Source organism: Lutjanus erythropterus, chromosome 19 (genome assembly GCF_056507025.1).
Source record: "Lutjanus erythropterus isolate fLutEry1 chromosome 19, fLutEry1.hap2, whole genome shotgun sequence".
Classification (NCBI taxonomy): Eukaryota; Metazoa; Chordata; class Actinopteri; order Lutjaniformes; family Lutjanidae; genus Lutjanus; species Lutjanus erythropterus.
Genome location: NC_139335.1, coordinates 30,636,460 through 30,662,394, shown reverse-complemented (window position 1 = coordinate 30,662,394; position 25,935 = coordinate 30,636,460). Strand labels below are relative to the sequence as shown.

General features: G+C 38.5%; 1 protein-coding gene across 3 annotated transcripts in view; it reads left to right on the top strand.

The window, feature by feature from the left end:
- The window catches only part of LOC146310094 (syntaxin-binding protein 4), a 98,032-nt gene that overhangs the window by 12,499 nt on the left and 59,598 nt on the right, over positions 1–25,935 (top strand). For 2 of the 3 annotated variants that reach the window (XM_084744923.1, XM_084744922.1), the window contains exon 2: positions 25,472–25,545. In XM_084744923.1, the coding sequence (XP_084601049.1) occupies positions 25,472–25,545 (74 nt within the window). Of the gene's footprint in view, positions 1–19,876; positions 20,123–25,471; positions 25,546–25,935 lie in introns of those variants that run through there. The other variant, XM_084744924.1, reaches the window with a different exon arrangement.

Genomic DNA, 25,935 nt, shown 5'->3' with positions numbered 1-25,935 from the left:
GATCTCTGAAAGCAGGATGTCAAACACTTCCTGACATATGGGACAGGAAGAGTGGCTTTATATGGTATTATTGGGGTGTTAATTATGCTAATTTACAAGTCTCATGCCTGTGCACTCAGATACACACATGTGGATCATTTACACAGTTATCTGAAGTTATAAGTGTTTGTTGAATCTGTTGTTACATGTTCATACGAGCCCTTCGTGTGAACAAAATTAAGAGAAATTTAAGTCGAGCATACAAAAATGTTCTTGCATGAGGCCCCATGATATTTCCCTATACCCATCCAAGTAGTTTTGCTGCTTTTATTGTTGAAAGTCTATCCAGATGATATGTTTTTATTGCTAATTTGACTGTGTAGCCTTGCTCATGCAAAACTGACGCTGGAGGGCTACCTACAGTTTTGTAGTTTTAAGTGTAGTTGGGACTGAGAGCATTTTGCAGTCATATTTCACAGTGAGTTCTAGCTGTCTAGTGATGTAACCAATGGTTACCTAGCTGTCTCCATGTCTCTTTGAGGACACAGACAAACCTGAGCTTTAGAATGTAACCTGTGAAACAATCACAAAATAACGTTTTCTATCTCTGATTCACTGCTTTGTTGTCACACACAGCTCCCTCACTGATGGAGTCTGAAGTGTATCCTGAAAAACAGGTCCCGACATCGTCCAAAAGTGCCCTTTCACGCATGCAGGAGATTGTCCGCGTTAGACATGTTCACACATTACTACTGTAGGTGAGGGGTGGTGCTTGCAGAGCCAAGTCTTGAAATTAACAAACTGTGATGGAAGCAGAGAAGGATGATGCAAAGATCAGCTGACTCCAGTCTGCCAACTCGGCTGTGATATTTTTAGGGAAGGAATGTTAAAGTAGGGTGGGACAAGCCTCCTCCATTCTGGGTTAAAAAAAATTGCTGCCCAGCAGGAGAGACACTTTCTGACAAGGGAGCTGGCAGGGTTAAGCTCAGGCCAAAAAAGGTGACCATTTGTGTTCACACATAGAGCTCCTCCGGGTAGTTTCTAGATAATTGCAAAGTTGCAGTGCATGTGTGAAAAGGCTTTAATTTGCTCAGCCACTGCTGCTGTCTCTCTGGGACAATTGTGTGTGTATTCTATATACACCGATCAGGCGTAACATTATGACCACCTGCCTAATATTGTGTTGGTCCCCCTTTTACTGCCAAAACAGTCCTGACCCGTTGAGGCATGGACTCCACTAGACCCCTGAAACTGTGCTGTGGTACCTGGCACCAAGATGTTAGCAGCAGATCCTTTAAGTCCTGTAAGTTGTGAGGTGGAGCCTCCATGGATCAGACTTGTTTGTTCAGCACATCCCACAGATGCTCGATTGGATTGAGATCTGGGGAATCTGGAGGCCAGTCAACACCTCAAACTCATTGTTGTGCTCCTCAAACCATTCCTGAACCATTTTTGCTTTGTGGCACGGTGCATTATCCTGCTGAAAGAGGCCACAGGCATCAGGGAATATTGTTTCCATGGGTGCACATGGTCTGCAACAATGCTTAGGTAGGTGGTACGTGTCAAAGTAACATCCACATGGATGGCAGGACCCAAGGTTTCCCAGCAGACCATTGCCCAAATCATCACACTGCCGCCTCTGCCGGCTTGTCTTCTTCCCATAGTGCATCCTGGTGCCATGTGTTCCCCAGGTAAGTGACACACACCCTGCCATCCACGTGATGTAAAAGAAAACGTGATTCATCAGACCAGGCCTCCTTCTTCCATTGCTCCGTGGTCCAGTTCTGATGCTCACGTGCTCATTGTTGGTGCTTTCTGTGGTGCACAGGGGTCAACATGGACACCCTGACTGGTCTGCAGCTATGCAGCCCCATACACAACAAACTGTGATGCACTGTGTATTCTGACACCTTTCTATCAGAACCAGCATTAACTTCTTCAGTAATTTGAGCAACAGTAGTTCATCTGTTGGATTGAACCACACACACCAGCCTTCACTCCCCACATGCATCAATGATCCTTGACCACCCATGACCCTGTCACTGGTTCTCCACTGTTCCTTTCTTGGACCACTTTTAATAGATACTGACCACTGCAGACCAGGAACACCCCACAAGAGCTGCAGTTTTGGAGATGCTCTGATCCAGTTGTCCAGACATCACAATTTGGCCCTTATCAAACTCCCTCAAATCCTTACGCTTGGCCATTTTTCCTGCTTCTAACACATCAACTTAGAGGACAAAATGTTCACTTGCTGCCTAATATATCCCACCCACTAACAGGTGCCATGATGAAGAGATGATCAGTGTTATTCACTTCACCTGTCAGTGGTCATAATGTTATGCCTGATCGGTGTATAATCATTGTATTGGGAATGTGAATATCTCCTTATGTGGAGGAGAGGAGTGTTAGTCAGAGGACAGACAGAGAACATACAGAGAACATGCAGTTAATCTTTCAATGTATGGGTATAGATTATGTGTAGCGGATTTACTAGCACAGGACATGTGGACTGGCGTCATGCTTGTTATTCATGTCTAATAGCTTGTAATGTCCATGATAATATGATTTAGATGGGGTGTGCTAATATCAGATGGAAATCCACATTGGTTACACACATTTACAAACACACTAATGCACCTGGCCATACATACATAGGCATCATGATTTCTGAAGGTGACAGAGGTCTGTAGGGATTAACCACCTTAGAGAAAAACAGACCTGTCAGCTCTACACACTCATGAACACACTCCTCCACCATAAAAGCAGTTTAGTTGTCTTTGTTGTTGGCAGAACCACAGTCATGCTTTGTTGTCTGGTCCAACTACACTGGTGTGAAAAAAAACAGCCTAAACTAAGAATCAACTGATTATTGATTTGATTTGATTATTGATTGGACCTGCAACTTAAGGAATCCTCCTTTCACATATTGTTGTACGTACTGACCCTGTGGGGTTTGAAGCAACATGCTTCAGTGCACTTCAAACCCCATTTTTGCCTGTGATAATGTGATTATGTTTGCTCATTTTTCCTTGATTTTGTCCTCCTATCAGGGGTAAGTAGGTTAGATACAGTTAAATGGTATCATTTTCTATCTTTTTGTGTTTTTTTTATGATCAAGAGTCTGCATGTGGATCTTTAATTTTGAAAACTGACGGGATCCTCTATGCCATTCCTGTGTCTGACTTCCTATCTGGCTTGATCTGCTCTGTGCAGCCTGACGGAGCATCTGTTAAAAATAAACTCTGCAACTGTGTTTCCCTAAAATGATCAACCATTGTGGCCCAGTTCACAGTAGGCCTCATCAATAAATCTTGGGAAGAGTTCAGTTGTGTATAAATGAATGCTCCTGACCATTTTTACTGCCATTTCAAAATCACCTTATATTATCTTGACTTGTGTTTGAAAACGTACACAATTTAAATACTGTGAATGAGAAATAAATGCATCTAGGTTGCATTAACGAATCTTGGACTAAACTGAACTGAACAATGTGAAGACTACTGGTACAGCCAGGAGATATCTGCTTCCTGTTCCATGAGTCAGTTATCCTTTACAGTCCGATTAGGAACTTGAGATGCGAGAACGGAGTTTGACATTAATCTTCATACAGATATGTACATATGCATGCAGATAAATTTCTTTAAAAGCTAATAAAAACTGAAGTGCCGTCAGATGATAGCTCATGTCTTCTGCCTCTTTTGCTCCTCACACACACTGTTCATCTGCATGCAACCAAAACCTGCTCAACTTGGACTACAAATGAAAACCAGAATGCCAACGATGCTAAAATCTTGCCTTTGCCAACAGATTTCTCTTGTACAGTTTCTGTTTTTTTTGTCATTGCTGAACACAGGACATCTGATTAAAGAGGAGATAGTTATGCCATAGCAGACAAAACTTGAAATATAATTTCTAGGGCTGCAACTAACGATCAATCAGTTGATTATTTTCTCGATTAATTGATTAATAGTTGTTTGCTTATAAATTGTCAGGAAATTGTCAAAAATGTTGAGCAGTTTTTCCCAAAGCTTATGTCCTCAAATGTATGTAAATATTCAGTTTACTGTGAGAGAGAAGCAAAGAAACCAGAAAATATTCACATTTAAGAAGCTGGAATCAGAGAATTTTACCTTTTTCCTAAAAATTTACTCAAACCGATCAACTGTTTATTAAAATAGTTGCCGATTTATTTGATAATCGATTAATAATTGATTAATGGCTGCAGCTCTAATTATTTCAGTTAGACTTAAACCTGTTTTTATTGTTTTATCTAGATTTTTTAGCTGGTAAATGCTTCACTATGTTCACCATGTAGTCAGCTAACGGCTGGTTTGATTCGGATTACATCATGGTTTGCATCTACCTGCAAACATAAATAAAAAGTATGTTGATCTGTAATTGTTGTCTCATCATTAAATCTCAATACTTCAGAGTGTAGTTCCCAAATCGCATTGCTCCAACTTCACCCTCGCTCTGATCGGCTTATGGGGCAGTTTCACAAAATGTGCAGGTACTCAGGAAATTAAACAGAGCACAACACAACCTCTACTGCATGTCGTCTACGCTCCGCCTGTATCTGTCCAGCTCACTCATCATTTTCATCATTAAACTCTTCATTCTTCTAAACATCATTCAAAGGAAAACCATGTCTTTCATTCTTAACATTCAAGTAGTTAGATATTTCTCAATTCCTTCCCGAAGCAGACATGAACCTTTCACCTAAAAATGAACCACGATGTGGCTGGTTGCTGTCTCCTTCAACAGCCAACAACATCCTGATTCTGTTTTTCATTGAATCAACAACAAGGCAATCCTCCTTTTTGTATGAGATCTGTGCAAAAATGAGTTGGCCTGTAATTAGTGCTAGAAAGGTCAAGAGTACATTAGATTTAAATTTCTTAATAAAGTAAAGTCATCCTTCCTGACTGTACTTTAGAGGTTTCTACTTCAAACAAAATAAATGTACTTGGAAAAAATTGGTAAAATAATCCCGGTCGAGCCTCTTATAATCAGCTGTACAGCCACACAGTGATTGTGCGTTTTTATCCTTGGTAATATTTTTAATGAATGTTTCAGAGCAGGGAGAAGCCTTTGATATTTTTTTTTTCTCCTGTTTTTCACACTTTCCTGCAGAAGGCCGAAGAGACCACAGGTTGAATTATTTTTGTTTCTCAAGATCACAGGATGAAATTATTGCAATTTCATCATTATCACAGCCAACTGCAGCTGCAACCCATAAAAGAAGTCTTGTAATATAGGAACCTACAGTGTATGTGTAATTGTTAACAGGGAGTTTACAATATGGTCTGCTAAATAAGGCACTATGGTTACACTGTGATATTCCAACTGGGCTAAAATTGTCAGTGTTCCTGTGGTGTGTTTTTTTCTTTCTCTCTTTTTCCTTTCATATTTTTACAGTTAATTTTAACACAATAGCAGTTCACATCTGTAGGTCTGTACTGCATTTTGTAGCCTGGTGTTCAGCTGCACAGTGTAGAAAAAGAAGGGAGGGAGTCGTCTTCAAGATTTAACCTAAAACTTGGAGCGCCGATCTGCTGATCTGACAGAGCACACTGGATGCGCTGCTGTGTGCACTGCTGCAGCCAGTGTGTGTGTGTGTGTGTGTGTGTGTGTGTGTGTGTGTGTGTGTGTGTGTGTGTGTGTGTGTTTGGCATTCTTCTCCTTCCTCTGGCATTTAACAGCAGACTACAACACGTGTAAGCGTTTATGATTCCCTGTCCAGAAGAATTGCAAGCTCTGTCACATTTAGAAAATTTTGACATTGACTTGGTACTGAAGTACTGGTTCTTGTGTCAACCCTAATAAGTGCCTTACTTAAGTCAGATGATGTTTAAGTTGTGTTTTATGTTGTTAAAGAAGTGTTAGGTAGGTTTAGGCAACAAATAACTCTCTTAGATTTAGGAAAATATGGTTTTGGTTAAAATAAGTGTGTTACGTTAAATCAGTGTTTGGTTAGGTTTAGGAAATTATCATGGTTTGGTTTAGGTTGTGTTGCACCGTGCCACATAAGTTACTCAATGCAATTCATGTATTTATTTCGATTTAAGTAACTTTAAGCTTTAAATCAGTCAACTTTGACTTTTGGTTTCACAGGGGGTGAACATCCTGTGGTTTTTTTTTGACCCATCCGTCCACCCTAACCTCTCCATATGCTGACTTTCTCACTTCCTCATAATTACTATGTCCACTTGAGGGCACCACCTAACAGGAAATGTAAATAGATAATAGTTGTAATAAGCTGCTTGTGCAGAAAACACATAAAGCTGTTTTTCTGGTGAGGACAGGCTGGCACTGACCGGACACACAGCCCATAAGAAATATCTGATCAAGGATCTTTTAAAAAGCATTTTGGCTGGTAACAGGCATGCAGATGAAATGGCTGGACCACTTGGTGAGGTACACATAAAGTGATAGTGAACAGGTGGAAATTGGAAATGGTGGGAAAAGGGGTTCTAGCAGTCAGGATGGAGAGGCGTATTATCATATAGGCAGACTATTGATTTTCTCCACACAGTCCAGTGGGCCTCAGGGTGATAGTTATTAAGCACACACATGAATATCTTTTCTACACCTCCTCCAGCCTCCAGCTACAACTAATTTACATTCTGTAAATGATTCAGAGAATCACCTACTGCTCCTCTCAGGCAATCTGCATTGTGTGACACATGACCTCAAGCCTGGTCAAGGCTTCTAGCTTCATGAATCAGAGCTGTGCTCCCAAATGACTGTAACAGTAAAGATTCATGTTCCTGTTCAAGTCAGGCTTTATATTACAAAGCACTTTCATCCCAGAGTTGTTGCTTCACCAGTTCACCCCCTAAAACCACTCAAATATTACTTTATCTGACTTCTTATCAGGGTTAATGCTAATAAATAACTTTCTAACTCATCTAGGTCACTTCATGTGGACAGCAACTAATGGTTATAGTGTCATACCATATTACAAATTACATTTGAGTCAAAACTGATATGCAATATGTGAATTAATAAAACAAGCAAAAATACCTAACAAATAACATGACATCAACAGACAACAACTTGGCAAGTCATGCCAAAATGTTTCCACCTTCCTGGGTTGTTCAACTTGAGGGGGCATTCATATAAATTCTGAGAGTCAAGAACTCATATTTTTGAGTACTCACCTCATGAATGCAGGCATAGGCTATGAATTTTCATATTTAAATTTTCTATTCCACTATGCCTCCTTACCGACGGTGAGGGAGCTGCTGGTCTGTCGCTGCCATGATCTGCAGCGAGTAATGTTAGTTTGGACCCGAACAAACATGTTAAAGCACCAAAGTCAAACAACAACACAAACTAACAAACACAAACTCAACTCAGCTACAACTCTGGTGTCCTGCAAAGTAAAAAGACTGTTTCTGTTCATGGAGTCTGGTGGTTGTAAGGAGAGCAGGGATGGCGGCTTCAAGTTCCACGTTGGAAAACACTGCTTGATGACAAAGTAATGCAGTCTTAAACCGATGTTGATTTTTTTAGGTGGTCCTTTGTTGAGGTGCTAAAATATATTTTGCTGCTGTCTGCATCTACAGCGGTCCACAGCAGGACATTACTAAGCTTCTGTGTTGGGACTCTTGAGGCAGCTGTCAATCAAACATGAGCTGACACGCCCACACACTCTTGAAAAATGGTTTAAACAGCAAAATGAGCTGTTTCTAAAAGTTATGAATGTTTATTTTCACTCAGATCTTTGTGGATGCTTAACAACAAACTAAACTTTGATTTCATATATGCATTTTTACAGTTTTCAGAGGCTTTAAATGGTTCTTTAAACACCCCACATTGGTATTTGATCATATTTACTTGCTCTAAAAGGATTGGCTCCACATGAGTCTGTTTTGGAGCCTAGAAAGAAAGCGCTTAATATTTCTGTAGCTTCTAACTGAATCTCTGTGGTTTGGAATTTACTTTCACATGTTCTTATTCTTACATGTCGGACCAATTTTACCGTTAACTGATTGTTTCAGTCGTTTGACAGCTGCTGCTGCAAAGCCATCATTTCTTGCTGTTTCTGAAAAAGTTTCCCACTGGAGAAGCAGCGGGAGGCTTTTTTGTGAAGCACCAAAATGTTGTGGGCTTTACACTGAGTTAGTGGAACTGCATTAGTGGTGCTATTCAGGTCTACACAGTCAGATATGGTTGTGCAAACTAGCGCATTTCCACAAGGTGTGCGTTTTGCTCCAATATCAACTCCACATCTATTGCAAAACTTCAAAATATGCATACAGTTCATTTAAATGAGAAAGTCTGAATGGTAAAATACAGTAAGTATTTGTTTAGCCAAATATCCTGTGGATCTCCCACAAACCCAGAACCATGGATCTCTGTAGACCTGTTAGAATGTCTGCTGTTCACTCAGGCTGCAGTTCCTCTTCCTGTCTACAGAGGGCAGCCTTGTAACTGGGAACAGTTGACAGTGATCTGTGGTTTTTGTCTTATCATTGTATTGCTCTCTATCACACACACACACACACCCACACACACACACTCATGCTCACACGAGTTATAAGTTTGCGTCCGTGTGTGAGCACGTGTCTGTCTGTGATTGGGTCCGGGCCTGTTTGATTTCTCCGTGTGGATTGGATAATCCCATAATCTGATAACGACCCACTGTGCAGATTTAGTGATTAAAGTTCTGAGGCAAAATGGTTGTTGCCATGGCTGCCAAATAGAAGAAGAAGAGAATAAATCTGTGTGTGATGACAGTGTGTGTTTCTATGTGTGCGTAAAGGGGGAAGACATGTACACTGTAAATGCACAGAGTACTGCTGTAGTGTGAATGTGCGATCATACACACACATCATACACATATGTTATTCAAATGTATTTATTAGTGTTGGTTTGGTTCCACACACTGTAGGCTTGTCTGCATGTTGATCCAAGCAAGGAAGATAATACACTGATGTCCCTTTTTCAGGTTGCTGTTAATCATAACTCATTTCAGCACAAGATGAACTTTGCTTGAATTAGGCCACGCCATCATAGTTGAGTTACCAGTGTTTTTGATTTTTTTGTCTTCATGATAATTGGCTCGTTCAAGGACACTCAAGTGTACACTAAACTAAAGACTTAACTTTGTAAATGTCCAGCACAATTTCCCATAGAGTTTCAGAAAGCTGTTGTGATGTTGCAATCTTTTTTGCAATGGACCACCTTTGGTGAGACGACACAAGTCTTTTAGCCAATCACAATCAAGATAACTGGATTGTCTTCTTTTCCCTCTTACACATGGACGTGTACACTGGATAACAGTTTTGAACAGGGCCATCGAAAAGAGGGAAGTTTTGTTTGCTGCTGACGACGTAATATGCTGTTTTACTTTAGTACCTTACTTAGTAACTTTTTACTTTACTTTAGTATCTTACTTAATACTTTTTAATTTACGTTTACTTTAGTACCTTACTTAGTACTTCTTGCTGAAGTACTATGGTAAAAGTAAAAGTATGAATCTTTGCAGAAAACCATGAACAGTGGAGCCAGACCCCCTACAGGGGATTGGTTTTGGAACATGTCACCTTTTTCACCTCTTGAGTTTGCAGGTCTGTGTTAAGTGTGTGTCATTCACCCTTCAATATATTTGCACTGAGTAATTGCGTTTCTGTGCAGTGGTTTTCCTGCATGTGATTCAGATTGCTTACATGCATAAGGCAGTCACAGAACAGCTGCCTTTTTTAATCCGCCTGAAAACTGCTGGAAGTTACCGTCTCCTCTCTGAGACATATTTGTAGGACTTACACTTGCTATCTGTCCTCAAATGTCTTGAAATAGGAAAAAGGGCTTTCAGGCATGCTGCTCCTGCAGCGTGGAATGTGTTGTAAGATGATTTGGTTCTGTTGAAGCTGGTCACTTTAGGTGTTTTCAGAAATAGATTGAAGGAGTTGGAGTGAGTCACATCAGACTGTAGATGATTTGATGAGCTATTTGTCCCTGTGAGATCCAGGACACGATGACATGATGAAACTTATTCCATACACTTTTGCTGCAATCAGAAATGTCACTGTCTGTAACTTCTGGTTGGGAGAGTTAGTTTAAAAATGTATTCAGATGCAGTTACTAATTACCTGTTAAAATGTAGTCAGTAATGTAATCCAAGGACCAAAACATTAAAGTAATGTAACTACTTTCTGTTACTTTTTGATTTCTTCAACATTAAATATAGTGAAATTGTTTAGCCTAATATAGTGTTGTTAAGACTGCAACTAATGATTATTTTCATCATTAATCAGTCGACTATTTTCTCAATTAGTTAATTGTTTGGTCCATGAAATGTCAGAAAACAGTAAAAAATGTTGATCAAAGTCCAAGGTGACGTCCTCAAGTGTCTTGTTTTGTCCACAACTCAAAGATATTCAGTTTACTGTCAGAGAGGAGTAAAGCAACCAGAAAATATTCACATTTAAGAAGCTGAAATCAAAGAATTTTGACATTTTTAATTAAAAATTAAAATTATGTTCCTTGTTTTATCAGTTTGTTCAGCTGTTCCTTCCTTTGATTGATTGATTTAAAGACAGAAAATGTTAAATTCCAGCCCAGTGAAGTCCATGATAATGAATTGTCAGCTGTGTGTGTACTGTGCATGGTATATATTGTTTTTTATTTTAAAATTGCAATCCTGCTAATAATGCACATTTTTACTAAATGTATCTGTAATGTACCGTAATTACATATTTTTTTTAACCAGTAATTTTAATGGAATACAGTTACTTTTTAAATATTATAATATTATGTTTAATATGATTATGTAATCTGTTACTCCCCAAGCCTGCTTTTATATGTTTTGTGTCAGACACCTTCCTTGTTAAACACGTTTTAAGGTGATAGTTGATCAACAATAATATGATTGAAGAATAATAATTTATTGTGTACATCTGCCTCAAAATAAAAGGAATAGTAATATTTAAAAACCCTGGCAGCCCAAAGCACCTCACCAAAAACTGAAATTCTTGACCTCGACTGTGTGTGAATATATTATGGCAGCGCCTTGCAGTCTTCAGCTCTTTTGGTTCAGGTCTAAAGCATCCTTCAGTTCTTCAAAGCATCTTTGTGAGACGCTTTGAAGGACTGCTAAGCCTCTCTAGGTATTAGATTTTAAAAAATGCAGGATTTTATGTGTTATGTAATCCAGCGGCTGATCAAAGTAAACACAAGTCACCCAAATCAAATACCCATTGAGAGAATTTAGGTGGCTTACCCCAAACATTGGATTGCCATTTGAAAAACCACACGAACACACCAAGCCCGTGAAATATGGATAGCAGAGAGAAGAAGCTGCTGATGAATGTGAGGCTTAAGGTCCTGAGAGAGACAGTCATGTCCCTCTGACAGGCTGTCAAGACGATGAAAGGAACAACAAACAGCCTCGCATGCGACTGCAAATCTTTTCTCATGAATACAAGTCATGAATAATCTTGACATTTTGTTTTTGTTCCCCTGAAAGTTCAGATTTAGACCATATGCAGTATTTATATTCATCTAATGTAATACAAGTGTTCCCCTGATCACAGAAATAGATCAAATACTTGTGTGAGAACCTCCCCTACCACAGAATGAGTCACCCAGCTGCCAGAGCTGGTAGAATTACAGTGGAGACCATCACAATGAGCTTTAAACCTGGGTCACTACATGTCCATCAGCCTTCCCCTGACCTGGGATCAGATGTATGCACGGTCTTTCCTGCACAGAGAATTACAAGGTGTTTTTTTGTGTCTGTTAAAACAGGTGAATATTGTTTCTTTTGCATCCAAGCACATCCAATTTCTTAAAAAGAAAGTTTATTAAATTAAGCGTACTGTACTATTTTCAAACTTGAGAAATTTTTCCTGCAAATGATGCGCATAATTACTTTATAACTGCTATAATAATCAAATGTCTTTCACTAAACATCGTGATTCTTCGCATGAACTCACTTTCTTAAGTAATCACTGATCCTACAAGTCATATCTGCAAAGCTGAAAACATTACACTGACAGGATGTAATGTTAACTTAGAGATTTTATAAAATGAAAAATGAAAACGAAAACAGTTCAGTTCAGTGACCCTGTAACAGGATCAGTTGTGAAATGTGTAAATGAAAGAAACAGCTTTTATATTATATTTATGTTCAAATACACTGGAAGAGAGTGCAGAACTGTAAATGCAAAGAACAGCTAAAAACAAGAGGTATAAACTAATATTTGATTTTAAAAATCTTTGCTGTTAAACTGTGCAAATTAACACATTAGATTTTATGTTGCATTAATTTAATTCTAAACAAGGCCCTTTTATTTTTTTAAATAAAATATGCTAAATAACATGATAATTGTCATTTTTTTCAGTCAAAATTACTTGAACTCCTAAAATATGATTCTTGTAAAAAAAAAAATAATAACTAAAAAAAAATTTTAAAAAAAGTTGACACACTGTCAGGATGGAACCACAGCCTCATTCTGAGCCAGAAAAAAACCCTGGTGTGGACGTGGATCTGCATAAAAACTGCAGCGACTGCAATGCCACAAAAGGTTACACATGTCCACAGTCACTGAAACTTATGAAAATGAAACAAGCTTACGCACGACTGAACAAAACTGAAGAAAAGAATGAAAATATGCATATTTCAGTCGTGTGTATTAATAGTTTTATGCTTGTTTAGAAGTTTATGCATCGTGATCCTGGGTTTTGAATCTAATGACTTTAGGCTTTATTTTCTATTGAAAGTAGCAAAAACCAAGTTAAAGATGCATCATTAATAACTTTAAAATTTCTAAATTAACCATAAAAAATAAAAAATTGCATTAAATTTGATGAAAAGCACATAATGACTTGATTAGGACACAAAATTTAAGACTTACACTCAAGTCTTGACTTCATAGCCAAGATTGAGACATCTTGTCACTTGCAAAACCATCATTATGTGCCGAATTTATACAGTAGACTAAACATTAGTGTTGGGTATTACATCAGGTGGCAACTGGCGATAAATTTGTCCCCAATTACACCCCCCTCTGTCCTCTCAAGTCTCAGCTGGGAGATGTGTGCAGGCAGCGAAATCACTATGTTACATTCACTACGTCCAGAAGAAGTGTCAAGAAATTAGACATTCTCACACCTACTATTTTCCTTTTTAAACAGAAAAATACAACCTTACACTGAAATTCAAGTTTCTCTCTTTTACTGAACTAAGACAAGCTTTACTGGCTTGTTAACTCCTTGGGAAAACACACTTCATTCAAACTCAACAGAAGAACTCACCTAAACTGTCTTTGTTAGTCTGTCCACTCTTTCAACAATCACCAACTCTGGTTTTGTCGAATTAAATCCTTAATTCACTAAAGAGTCTGACTCTGCAGGCTGTTTTCCTCTCATCCTCACCCAGCTCAGTGCACTCGGCTCTGGCTGAGTGGACGTACTGTGCTGTTGGATGAGAGCTGCTGAGCAGCAGCTGTCTCTCTACAGTCCATTACATTAGCAAAATAAAATGACAAATATCACCCCAAAAAATCACCCCAAAAAACCAAACAGTGATGGATTCAGCCGTCATTGATAGGCTAATATATATATTCAATCCCTGATGAGATTCAAGAGTAGTAGTGTCCATTTTGGATGTTAGGTTTTCCAAATCATATTTCATAAGAGCGAATAACTGTCTGAACGTCATCTTATTTGTACATTCAACTAGAGACAGAATTATGGGAAGATGTCTGATTCTTGGCAGATGATCAAACGTAGCTAGAGATAACAGCGACGTTGTTCTCACCAGTATACGGAGTGAATGACTTCAGTGATTTACAGTAAGTCAGCGGGGTGTCAGGGTTTATGTGTGTGTCAGTGAGCTGCTGGTGGAGCTGACTCTCTTCTATCATTCACTCTGTCCCGCTGCTGTTATCTCACAGAAGCATTGGCATGTTGGTGTGTAAGTATTACATCACCAAGATGATGAAATTTGGTTGTAAAATCTGTCATTTCACACACACACATGCACGCACAGACACATGCGTGACTAGTCCAACCTGTTAAATTACTTTCCACCTTTGAGTGTGGACAGTAAGTCCCAGTGGTGCTGTGAAAGACTCGAGGATATAGAATGAAACTGAATATGCTGAGAGGACCTGATTCATTCGTCATTCCTTCACTGTTGTCAGACTTTTATTCCACATTCTCAGGTGTCCAACCAGTTTCGCAAATCCTTTTCTGGCTGAAGGACATGCGGGGACAGTTTTGACATGTACAGTACGTGGGCCGTCAGGCCAGCATTACCAAATGAAATGACAGCAGTGGTAACAAGTTGGCTTCCACAGCAGTCAAGTGTTAGCCAGGCTTACGTCTGCGCTCCCAAAGCCTGTGTCTGGAGTCAATACAAGACCACTGGGTTAGGTAAGAGGCTGGACGTCCTCCAGATTCTTCTTATCTCAACAAACTGTGTAAACATCACAAATCTTGATCTGACTGTACAGGAATCATTGGTGGAAAGTAACTAAGTACATACTTTGTTACTCTACTTAAGTAGATTTTTTTAAGTAGATTATTTATACAACTTTCTAACTCCTTCCATTTTCAAAACAGACTCGTTACTTTAGATTTGAGCATATTTGAGGGGAATTATTGATTATTTTTATTTTGCGTCTTGCCGCCATCCCGACATCAACAAGACAATAAAGATGTAACAAGATGAAAAACAAAATAAAAGACGTAACAAAATGAAAAATAGATAACAAGACTAAAAACATAACAAGACAAAAAATACTGTAAAAGACAAAAAAGACGCAACAAGACAAAAAAGATGTAACAAGATGAAAAACAACATAAAAGATGTTTACTCTGTACGTGTGTAAAGTAAACTTGAGTTACTCTTTTTGCATCTGTAATTGTACTTGAGTAACTGGTGTGTTTGTGGGAACAGTGCTAAAACAAGTTACATACATACATACATGTATGTGTGTGTGTGTGTGTATACTTTAATATTACTAATTTTTACTTTTATAATACTTGTAATACTCATTTTGGCCACATGAGGCTAACATGCACCACTGCCCCATGTTCTACATAGGTCTAAAAGCATTAATGTTTTCTTCCAGGTGAGTTTTAATGTCTCCATGGACACTAAACACAAGGTATATATTGTGCGTTAGTTAGTTATACTTATGGTGAAATGAGTATCAGAGCAACACGTAGAAAGTTTCAGCTGTGCCTCAAAAGATGGAATAAAAAGTAACTTTTTTTCCTGACTGCTTTCACAGATGAAAACAAAACTGACAGACAAAACTAAATGTGTGTTAGCAGTTTCCTATTTACACATCCAGCCGACACAGATGCATGAGCCCAATATTCCAGCCCATATTCATTCCCAGGTCACCAAACGCTGCCCCTCAGCCTCTAATACAGAAGCACAAAGCACCCTATGAGGTGTTTATCGGGCTTTCAAGGGATGGGTCAAATAGTGCTTTCACCCAGAAGACCGGGTTTCAAATGTGAAACTATTTTAAGTTACATAATGTGATTTTTGTCACTTGACTTATGTAATTTAACTTACTTGTTTCAACCCAAACCATGATCTACTCCTAACCTAATAGTTTTGTTGCTTCAACCTAGCCTGTAACCGTTTGACAACATAAATCATGTGTTAAAAAGGCTTTCTGGCAGTTTCTCATACAGCCACTGAGGGGCGACAAACACATTGGTATTTGGCGACCAGGGATGAACGGGTTAAATATTCAGTCTACTTTTAGCTCTGTTTTGTTCTCCACCAACTCCTGTGATAAAACATCTAAATGCTCCACTATGTTCACAGGCTTCCTGCTGCTGGAAATGAGGTTAATTAGAGCAGAGTTCATGGGTGTGAAAAAAAAAAATACAAGTAGCAAAAATGGGCTAAAAACAGTCTAGAGAGTTGGTGATAATTCTCAGAATTTCGTCAGACATTGGACACCTTTCACATTACATATAGTCATTTGGTCCACTGATTGTGTAAAATATATTGTACAGAGATAACGATTAAAAAATACAAAAAAAAAACCATTTTAAAAAAGTGGAATGTAAACCATTACAGAAAATAATGCAGAGAAATAATTTAAAATGTATTAATTTCAACTCTATTTACTAAGTCATTCAAATACAACATCCAACTTGTTTTTCTTTTCAGATTTGTCAAGATTTCTATCCATTTTTATGGTTTTTCATGTCTTTAAAAGCACATTTGAAAAAATGTTCATGCTAATATCGCTGCACGTCTGCTGCATATGTATATAAAAAATTTGTTTTGAATAAGCTAGACTGTTAACTAACACTTTCACCATACCAGCATTACAAGGTGATTTCAATGTTGAGTTTAAAGATTGTTCTACTGCCTCCAAGTGGAAAAAAATAAATAAATAAATCAATGAGTCAGTAAATACAGCTTTAAAGGAATGATTAACCAGCGTTTCTCACACAGAGGTCAGTTTAACAGCTGTGAGCTCTTTTAGACAAAAAAAGTGCCTGAGCAAGTAAAAATATAATGTAAAATTAGGCTGTAATGTGTGTGTATTGTGTGGTGAAGTGTAGTATAATGTGCGCTAATTGAGTAGCCCTCTCATGAAGGCCTATATTTAGCACATGGTGGTGCCATATGGATTTGTGTGTATTATCCTTTTGCCATAAGCTTATCATCTCCTCATCAATTGGCACTCTTCATTACAGCGTCTGCCTGGCAGCCACAGTGCTCCATGACAGGAAATATGCAAAGCCAGTGTTAACAACAAGAATCAGACATCCAGGCTTCTCCACAAAAACAGAGACATGTTCCACAGGTTGAAAGTGCCTCTAGGTTTTAGCAGGTAGGTTTCCGACTGTTTCACAGTCAGTTAAACCGAACTGACTGGCAGATCGTTCTTGTGCCTGCATGCCAGGGATTAGGAGGCTACATTGAGCTGATGTGGTATTCTAGGAAATTTCCACATGAATTTAGCTTGGTAGTAAATGTTGTTTACTCGTGTTTGTACCAAATTAATGTTTTGTCTGCAGCATGGACCTACATTCATCCAGAGCTGTTTGGTGTAGACTTAGGCTGATATTGTTTGATTGAAATTCTTTGTCTTTTTCTATATTTTATTAATACTTGTACTAAAACAATGTCCATACTTTATTACATCACAGACCAGTGAATAAGAATAGTTTGTTATCTTACTTAAAAACTGTGGAAGGTGGCAGAACATTGTTCTGCTGTTTTCCTTGCTTATTAATAATCTCACAGCTCCTTAGATTTGTCTCGTACCCCTTTTGGGGTTACCTTGCAAGGCAGCTGGATTTGCAAGATTAGGACATCACACGTTTATGCGAGAATACATCTTGCCAGGCTTCAAGTTATCTGTTTGTGTCTGCACCAGAAGTGGTGCAGCCAATCAGCATCCTAGGGGGAACCACTGGCAGCTACAGGCGTGGTTTTAGGTGTAATGACAGCGTCCATGGAAGCGACTCGTCTCAAACAAACAATGGCGGCTCCTGAAGAGGTTAGCGTAAATACTGTAATAATATCAGTTATTTCAGAAATGGAGTGTTTGGTTGAAGTAAGCCTACGTTAGACCTGATAGACATATGGTTCACCCAGTCACCTCCCAAGTGCTTTTTTTTTTTTTTAAAGTGCCTGCCCTTTTCCAACAGTTTCTAAGGACAACTTCCCAGAGGATTCTGTGTAACAAACCATCTGGCTTGTCAGGTTACTCCATAGTTGAATTCAGCAATAATAATTTTGCAATGTCCGTAGACTTTCAAAATAAAGGCACACAAACATCTTGGTTAGGCATACATAACATAAATTAAAAAGAAGTCAACATCGACTTTCAGTTTCACATAGGACAAGACCCCCAGTCTCCTAGGTGAAAGTCTTGTGTTTGTTTGACTCATCCATTCACCTCATCCATATGTGGACTTTATAGCACATCACCTGACAATAAGGAGCCCTTCCAGAAAATGTGCTTGAGGGAGATCACACTACCAGAGATATGAATCTCTTGGCACCTCATGATTCTGTTCTGATTCAGAGTGCTATGATGTGATTTTAAAACAATTACTGACATTTTAAGCTCTCAAGCCAGGGGGTGCCGATCAGATTGTATCCATCTGCAGTTGACCACGCTCAGTCATCTTCACCAAAATTCAAGAAGAAGCCAAGTCTAGAGTGTAAACATGATGCACATGTTTATGTCTCTTGCGTTTCACCATCCAATTGGTGCAGCTGTAAAGAATATACAGCCCAGTCTGCAAAATTATTGCAGAGGACCATAATGCAGAGGGTTAGATTTTAAATTTCGGATTACTGACTTTTCTGCATTGATTTGTAATCTTTCAATAGAGAATTGTGATGCTTCTAAAAAGTGATTTTTTTCTCCACCCCTACAGCATCATAGTTTAATAGACAGGGGCATTGACCAAGCTGCAGTATTGAACGTGTTGGGATGAAGTGTGAACCAACTGTGATGTGACCCATTGGGTTGTTGACTACCGTTTTGAAGCCCTGAGTTTGGCAATATGGGGGCTGCCATCTTGCTTTTTTGGAACAAGAGCATTACCATAGCACTACTGATGAGAGTGTGAAGGGAATGGGTGACGTAGTGCGAAGGTGCTTGGTTTTGGCTCATGTATTCAGCAAGAAATAATGGTGGTCTGCCTGGACACAATGCTTCTCATATTACACCTGAACAGTACACTGCCTGGTTTGACAGTTTAGTGAGCCCTGTGTGTTGCACTGGATGGACTCACTGAGACTTATTTGTTAATCTATAGCTGTTGTATCTGTTGTCAATCTGTACTCTGAACATACTCTACTGTAACATATAGTCTTACCTTAGGCAGCAGGATCCATCTTGCCAGGCTTCAAGTTATCCATTTGTGTCCGCACCAAAAGAGGGGGAGCCAATCAGCATCCTAGGAGGGACAACAGGCATGGTTTTAGATGTGACGACAGCGAGAAGCGTCAATGGATCTGATTGGTTGAAGTTAGCTCATGTTTGACAAGATAGAAAGATGATTCATCCAATCACATGCCAAGTGTTTCTCTTTTTTGAAAGTGCCTGCCCATTTCCAAACAGTTTCTAAGGATTCTGGCATGTCAGGTTACATATAATCACACTGCTTTCTGAAAACAAAGCGGAGTTGCCCACTGCTGGCTATTGGCTTCACTTTTCAGACCCGGAAGCTCCATCCACCATACGCTATGGTCAATGGTTGGAAGTGAGAATGGGCCGATTTAGCATAATAAAGCAAAAATCATCACCACTTGCCAACATGGTAACTTGTCAACCATTTTCTATTTTATTTTAGAAAAGAACTTATCACACAGAACACAGATGAACACAGATGCTCAGAGGCTTGAATGACAAATGACAATGCTAAGTAATGGATGTCAGCTGAGGATTAAATTGCTGTTTCTAAATGGAGAGCGGGGCACTTATCCATTAAAGTGTTTGAAGGCATCTAAACTGCTCGTGCTCTGTTGGATTGCAGAGAAAATATTTTATGATATTTAAACATTTTATATATTGTATAAGGTCATGTATCTGTATGATCAGGCTGTTATTATTGTAAATAAGCTCTATATTTTTAATATTACAGTTTACATACTGAAAAAAATCTTTACACACTGATAAAAAAAAATATGCCACATACTGTAGTTGAGGTAAATATGAGTTGTCTTATAATTAATAGCAACAATCCTCCAAAATGGACAAGCTTGCAAGCTGCAAGTTTGATTCAAGCAACAAATTAATAGTGTCTTTATAGGTGCAGACACAGACAGTTGACAGGTAGTGTGTGTAAATGTTTGAGGAATAAAGCTCGACAGTCTCACTGCTTTCTGAGGACCTTTTTTTTTTTAATTTTTGGCGACTTTCGTTATGTAAGAGATTAAATGTGCGGGTGAAGGTGGAGATGTTAGGAGCGGAGCGGACTGACAGTCTGCTGAACTGGAATTAGAGGCTGCCTGACCGCTGCGTGCCGTACACACACACCAGCATGTGGCTGCTGGCTGAGGGCTGAAGGCTGGGGGAGCTCCGACCGACCGACCGACCGACAGTCCGTCCGTCCCACCGGAGCGGCTCCATGTCAACATGCCAACCTTTTCAGTCATGTATAAAGGAGCTGTCATCATTAGCAGGTAACACGGGGAGGTGTGTGTGTGCGTGTGTGTGTATGTGTGTGTGTGTGTGTGTGCGCTGGAGCGACGCTGCTGACTTTTGTGAAGTGTTGTAGTGGCTGCTGGACTCATGTTTACAGCTTCTGACTGTTTATAGAAAAGCAAGTGAAATGTACAGTTAGAGGTTAGCTAAGTGTGTGAGCAAAAATAGCGTTTAATTGATGCGCGGCTCGCAGTAGTAACGTTAAACCAGTAAACGCGGTGTTGCGTTTAATGACAGTGGGGTCGCTTAGCGTCGAAATGTGTTCTCTGCACTGTGTCTGTAGTGCAGGGACAATTTCGGTATCAACACGTAGCTGGAACAACCTGGGCAAAGGTTTTGAGCGTGTTGTTTTGTTCTGCTTTTATTTTGGTAGCCGTCCTCACATCTCCATCGTCGTCTTCTTTCAAGGCGCTCGTGCGTGCGCCGCGCGCAACGCGTGGAGATTGTTTTTGTTGTCTCTTTGCAGTAGTGACCATTCAAATGTAGACTGCATTGGATTTATAATGTTTTTTTAAACAAAAGTTCATCTGACGACGTAATGATGAAGGACTAATGTAGAATAAATGATGAACTCCATATGAATCCATATCAGAAGTCAGATAAGAAGCTTCCTAATGATCAGTGATCTCCTATTGACCAATTACAGCCAGGGTTGAGAGGATTACTTCAAAAATGTAATACAGTTACTAATTACCTGTTTTAAAAGGTAGTCAGTAAACTAATCCAAGAATCACAATATTTAAGTAACTTGATTGCCTCCTGTTATCTTTGGATTATATTGCCATCAGAAATCACTGCTCTAAGGTCAGAATTAGACTTGCAACTAAAATCAAAATGCATGTAAATGTCTGTTTACAAAATAATTTAAACGATACATTTCTTTGTCCTCAATAAAATATAGTAGGCTAGTTTATAGGCCACAGCTCTGTAACCTCTTGAATTCTGTGTAATGTGTTGGGTTCCTGAAAGAAAAATACTAGAAAAGAAGAGACATTTACCAAAGATAAAGGTTCTAATGATGAAAACAGTTTAATTGATCTTTATTTTGGAGAGTAAAGCTTTGGAACGAATCACTTATTCTTTTGGTGTGTGCAGATTCAGAGGGGCTGGTGTGTGTAGCTAACGTTAGTGGTTGTTCTTACCTGTAAATGCTGTTTTGTTGTAAATGTTTCCTAATTCTTTCCTCCTGTCATGCCAGACATGTTAGGAGACTCCTGATTCAGTTTTGATGGTGACCATATAAAACTGCATAAAAACTGGCTATATCAGCACAACATAATTGTTTTCATCTGGGCTACAATTCATGATTAGTTTCATCGTTTATTATAGCAAGTATGCCATTTATTTTCTTGATGAATCATTTTTATTTGTCAGGGAGAATGCAAAAAACATCAGGTTACAGTAACATGATACAGATGTATTGCGTAGAGACCTTCACATCCTGGCAAGTGAAAAAAAAAACATTGAATCTTGGGTGGTAAATGCATATAAGCTGTTTTTTAGGCCATCAAAATACCACACATACCATGTATTTCATATAAAAGTTGTTGAATATGAAAAAAAACATAACTTTGAGCATGAAAGTCTATTTTTGACCTTGCAAACATGAATAAAAAGTCAAGTAACAAACCATCAAGAAGACGGCTGAGCTGTGATCAAGTGACCAAAGTGTGAAACTTTGGCCCTGTGCACATGAAAGGTGGCTTCAAAAGAATCCCTTAAATCGTGTCTTCACAGGTCATCATCAGTTGCATGAATAATGCTCCACACATCCTCCTGTCTTCACATTTTCTGAATAGTACATTCTGCTGCCGTCTGTGGTGTCTTTTCAAGTTCAGTGTGTCCGCAATTAGCCTCATTGTTTCACTGACAGCAGTGGGAGTGTCAGGTTGCTTCTGATGAACCCTCTGCAGCTGAATTATTTATAATCCTCCTCGTCTTAAGTTCATATTTAAGTTGCATATTTCCAAAATATGAACACTATAATCTAAAAAGGTGTTGTTAATAATATAATTCCAGGCAAACAACAGACATGAGCATGGTGTGGTTTATCTTTTGTAGCGTGGAGTCTGAGCGAATGGATGTTCTTACTGTAAATTGCTGCTTGAGCCAATGTTGGATGGATTAGGAAGAAGGAAAATTGGGCAAAACCGGAGTGGACAATTCTTCTGCTGCTCTGTTATGTAATGCTGCAATAATTTCTGCCAACCACATCTCCAAGAGATTACCCCCAATACAGTGTGGAGCACTGACCAAGATGCTTTTTAGAGACTTAACTTCTATCTCACTTAACTGATGCTGATTCCCTGTGGCTGAGTTTATGCACAGTGTCTGCTTTATCTAAAAAAAAAACAAAAACAAAGCAGAAATCAAAGCAAAGGTCACCTATCAACTTACACATCATCATATTGGACTATATATCAATCCTAATTATTTTAATTATTTTTAACTCTAATTATTTTAAAATATCCTATAGTGTGCAAAGGTTACCTGTTCAATATTAGATTTATGAGGTTTTAAAGTGAAGTTAAATCATCTTGGTCGCCCCCTGGTGGCTGGCTGCAGTATAGCTCATAAATCCTGCCTCCCTAATGTTAATGTGCTGTAAAAATGAAAAAGTTTAGAAAACACTAAATTTCCAGGCAACAGACTGCAGTTCTTAAGTTTTGAAAATGTTTTACCAGCTGTTAATCTTTTGTTGAGACAATTTACTTTTCTTCTTTAGATGACATGTTGAAATTTTAATATTTTCAATTAAAACTTTTAGATTTTTTTAGGCACTAAAAAAAACACACAAATCAGGTTCCTAATACTCAAAGATTCAAGTTTATCTAAACACAAAAAGTAAATTATCTCAACTAAAGATTATAGGTCAGCAAAACTTTTTAAAGTTTATTTCAAATCTTAAAAGTTTGAGTTGAGCTCAAAACTCAAAAATCTATTGCAGTGCCTTGTCTTGAAATTTTAAGTTGTCTCAACTACTTTTTTTTACAGTGTAGGTATGTCATTGGCCAACCTGAAACATCAATGTACACATCAAGTAAATGTTTCCCAAAGATGGTTTCTGTCGTTTTAGGTAATTCTAATGATGCTAATGTTTGTTCAAGTGTTCAGTTTTTCTGATTACTGATTAATTAGTTACGTGATACTGCAGAAAGAGCGTTTCGTACCATAATATCTGAGTTCTGCTCATGATTGATGCATCTGGCATACTACCAAACTGCGCTGATTTTACGAGCAGTCATCTGTCCCGCTTTGCTGGTAACAACTTCCTGCCGATTGTAGTGTTCACGTTGTCTGCCGAGGCTGCAGCTCCAACTAGTAGTGGGTGGCTGCATAACAGCTTGGAGGCAACAGTTAACTGTCCTTGTACATAGATAAAATGTTGTTTAACTGGCTGGTATTTCTGGTGCCAGTGAAGATGGTGATGTTTAATTGTACAGTCAACTAATTGTGCACATCCCTAGTTGGTGGTAGCTCAAAACTGGCACTGATAAAAAAAATATGATCCAGATTCTTCTAAGAATAAAACCCCCATAAAATCCAGCCAAGATAGTGTATGTCTGGATTCTGTTCAGTCAGTGAAACCTGTCAGAGAGAAGACTGCCGCTGCCTCTGCTGTTCACACTGTTTTAAAGATAGATGTGTCATTCTTGGATGGATTGGTGACTGAGGTGGCAGCGGCAGACACACACCAACACATCTTGTTCCACACAGCTACAAACAGAATATGTTTTTTTTCCAGCCAGGTTTCCATGTTTGGATGCTCTAATGTTAAAAATGTACATGGAGGAGTCACATGCTTTGATGGCACCAGGAAGATTTACTGAATTTGTGGAAGAATCACAGTTTCACTTTTTACTCCGTACTGACACAGTGAAGTGAGGAGGACTGAAAGTTGTCAGCTGCAGTGTGCAGGTTTCACATGTTAGACTGGTCTGAGTTGGATACACTGAGTTGGACATCAGCTGTGTCCCAATTTCAGACATACTAATTCTATACAGTATTAACTACACACCAGAGGTGGGAAGTAACTAAATAGTACAAATACTTTGTTTGGATTCTTTAGTGGATTTTTTTAGGTATCTGTATTTAAGTATTTATTTATTGTGTATGTATTTATTTTTCTGTTTAAGTTTAAACACATTTTAGAAGAATTGTCGATTATTTCTTATTTTGCATTACTGCATTCTGCCTTCCAACATCAAGACCCACTTAAGGCTGAATGGATGGAACAATTACAAGGCAAAGAAGATATAACAAGACAAGAAACAATGTAAAAGACATAACTAGGTCAAAAAGATATAACAAGACTAAAAAAAGCTATGTGACATGATGAAAAAGACCCAACAAAATGAAAATCGCGAGACAAAAAAGATGTAACAAGACGAAAGACAAAGTAAATGAGAGAGTAGATGAAAAACAATGGAAAACTAGATTAAAAAGATGAAAAACAAGATAAAAGACCTAACAAATCAAAAAAGACATAAGACCAAAAAAGAAAAAAAAGAACAGACGAAAAATGACGTAAAAGTTCAAGTTCAAGTTTAATGTCATTTCCACATACAGAGCACATGGGAACGAAATTGTGTTTTCTCACAACCCCAAGGTGCTAGCAAGACATGTACAAGTATAAAAATATAGAAAATATAAAAATATTTATATACATACACACATATATACATATATATAAGTTGGAGTTGAAGTTGGATCAGTACTTTTACTTCATATACTTTTACCAGAGGCTTTTTCTGTACCACTACTTGAGTATAGAACGTGTGTACTTTTGCCACCTCTACTATACACTAACCTTTATTTATTGCCAGTATACTACATGCAGTTAGTATACATGAAGCCAACACACTAAAATGTTTTACACCAACACATAATGATTCAGGACTTAATACAATAGTTCTTTTTTCTGAGCTGTTCCTGGAGCTTTAATTCCTCACACTTGTGAGCAGCTCCTCCAAGTTTTTAGTGCGCACATTGAATATCTTAAGTGTACTTTATTAGTGCGAACACACTACACCGTCAAAAACTTTTACAATTAGTTTGTACTCTGAATTCAGTAGAAAGGTTTTATTTTGCTCTTGAACTGGTCCAACTATTTGATAGCTGGTTTAAGCGTGTCTCCAGTCTCTGAGACAGACATAAAGCTCTGTCCTCTTCCACTCCTGTGCTCCTTCACATTGAGTAGTCACAGTCTGACTATGAAGCTTTACAGCTGAAGGGTTTAGCTCTCAAAGTTTTTCATGTACTTATTCTCTCCCCTCTTCTGTCTCCCCCTTTTTTCTCCATCCTCCTCATCCCTTCATCTCTAACAGGACACTAATGGGTCCATACGGCGTAGACCGAGCTGTTCATTCCATGGAGTTTACAGACTGTGAGAATGGCCTGGGTGAGTAGATTTTCTCTCTTCACTGACTTTGGATATTAAGTAACAGGCTACTACTGCCTCGACAAAAAAGTCTCAAAGCAAATATGTAGAAACGGTTTTCCATCTCTATCACAGATTGTTCAGCCAATGCTAGCATTCAGTGGGTTAGAGACAGGGTTAAATCTACAAGTAATTATTTCATCACTGATTAGTCTGCAGAGTAATTTCATAGTTAATTATTTCATCTATAAAACGTCAAAAATGCTCATCACAATTTCCCAGAACCCAAAGTAATGTCTTCAAATTGCTTCTTTTGTCCAACCAACAGCCTGAAAAACCCAAAAAACTCACATTTAAGAAGGTGGAACCAGCAAATATTTGACATTTTTGGACTCATCAACTGATCATTGC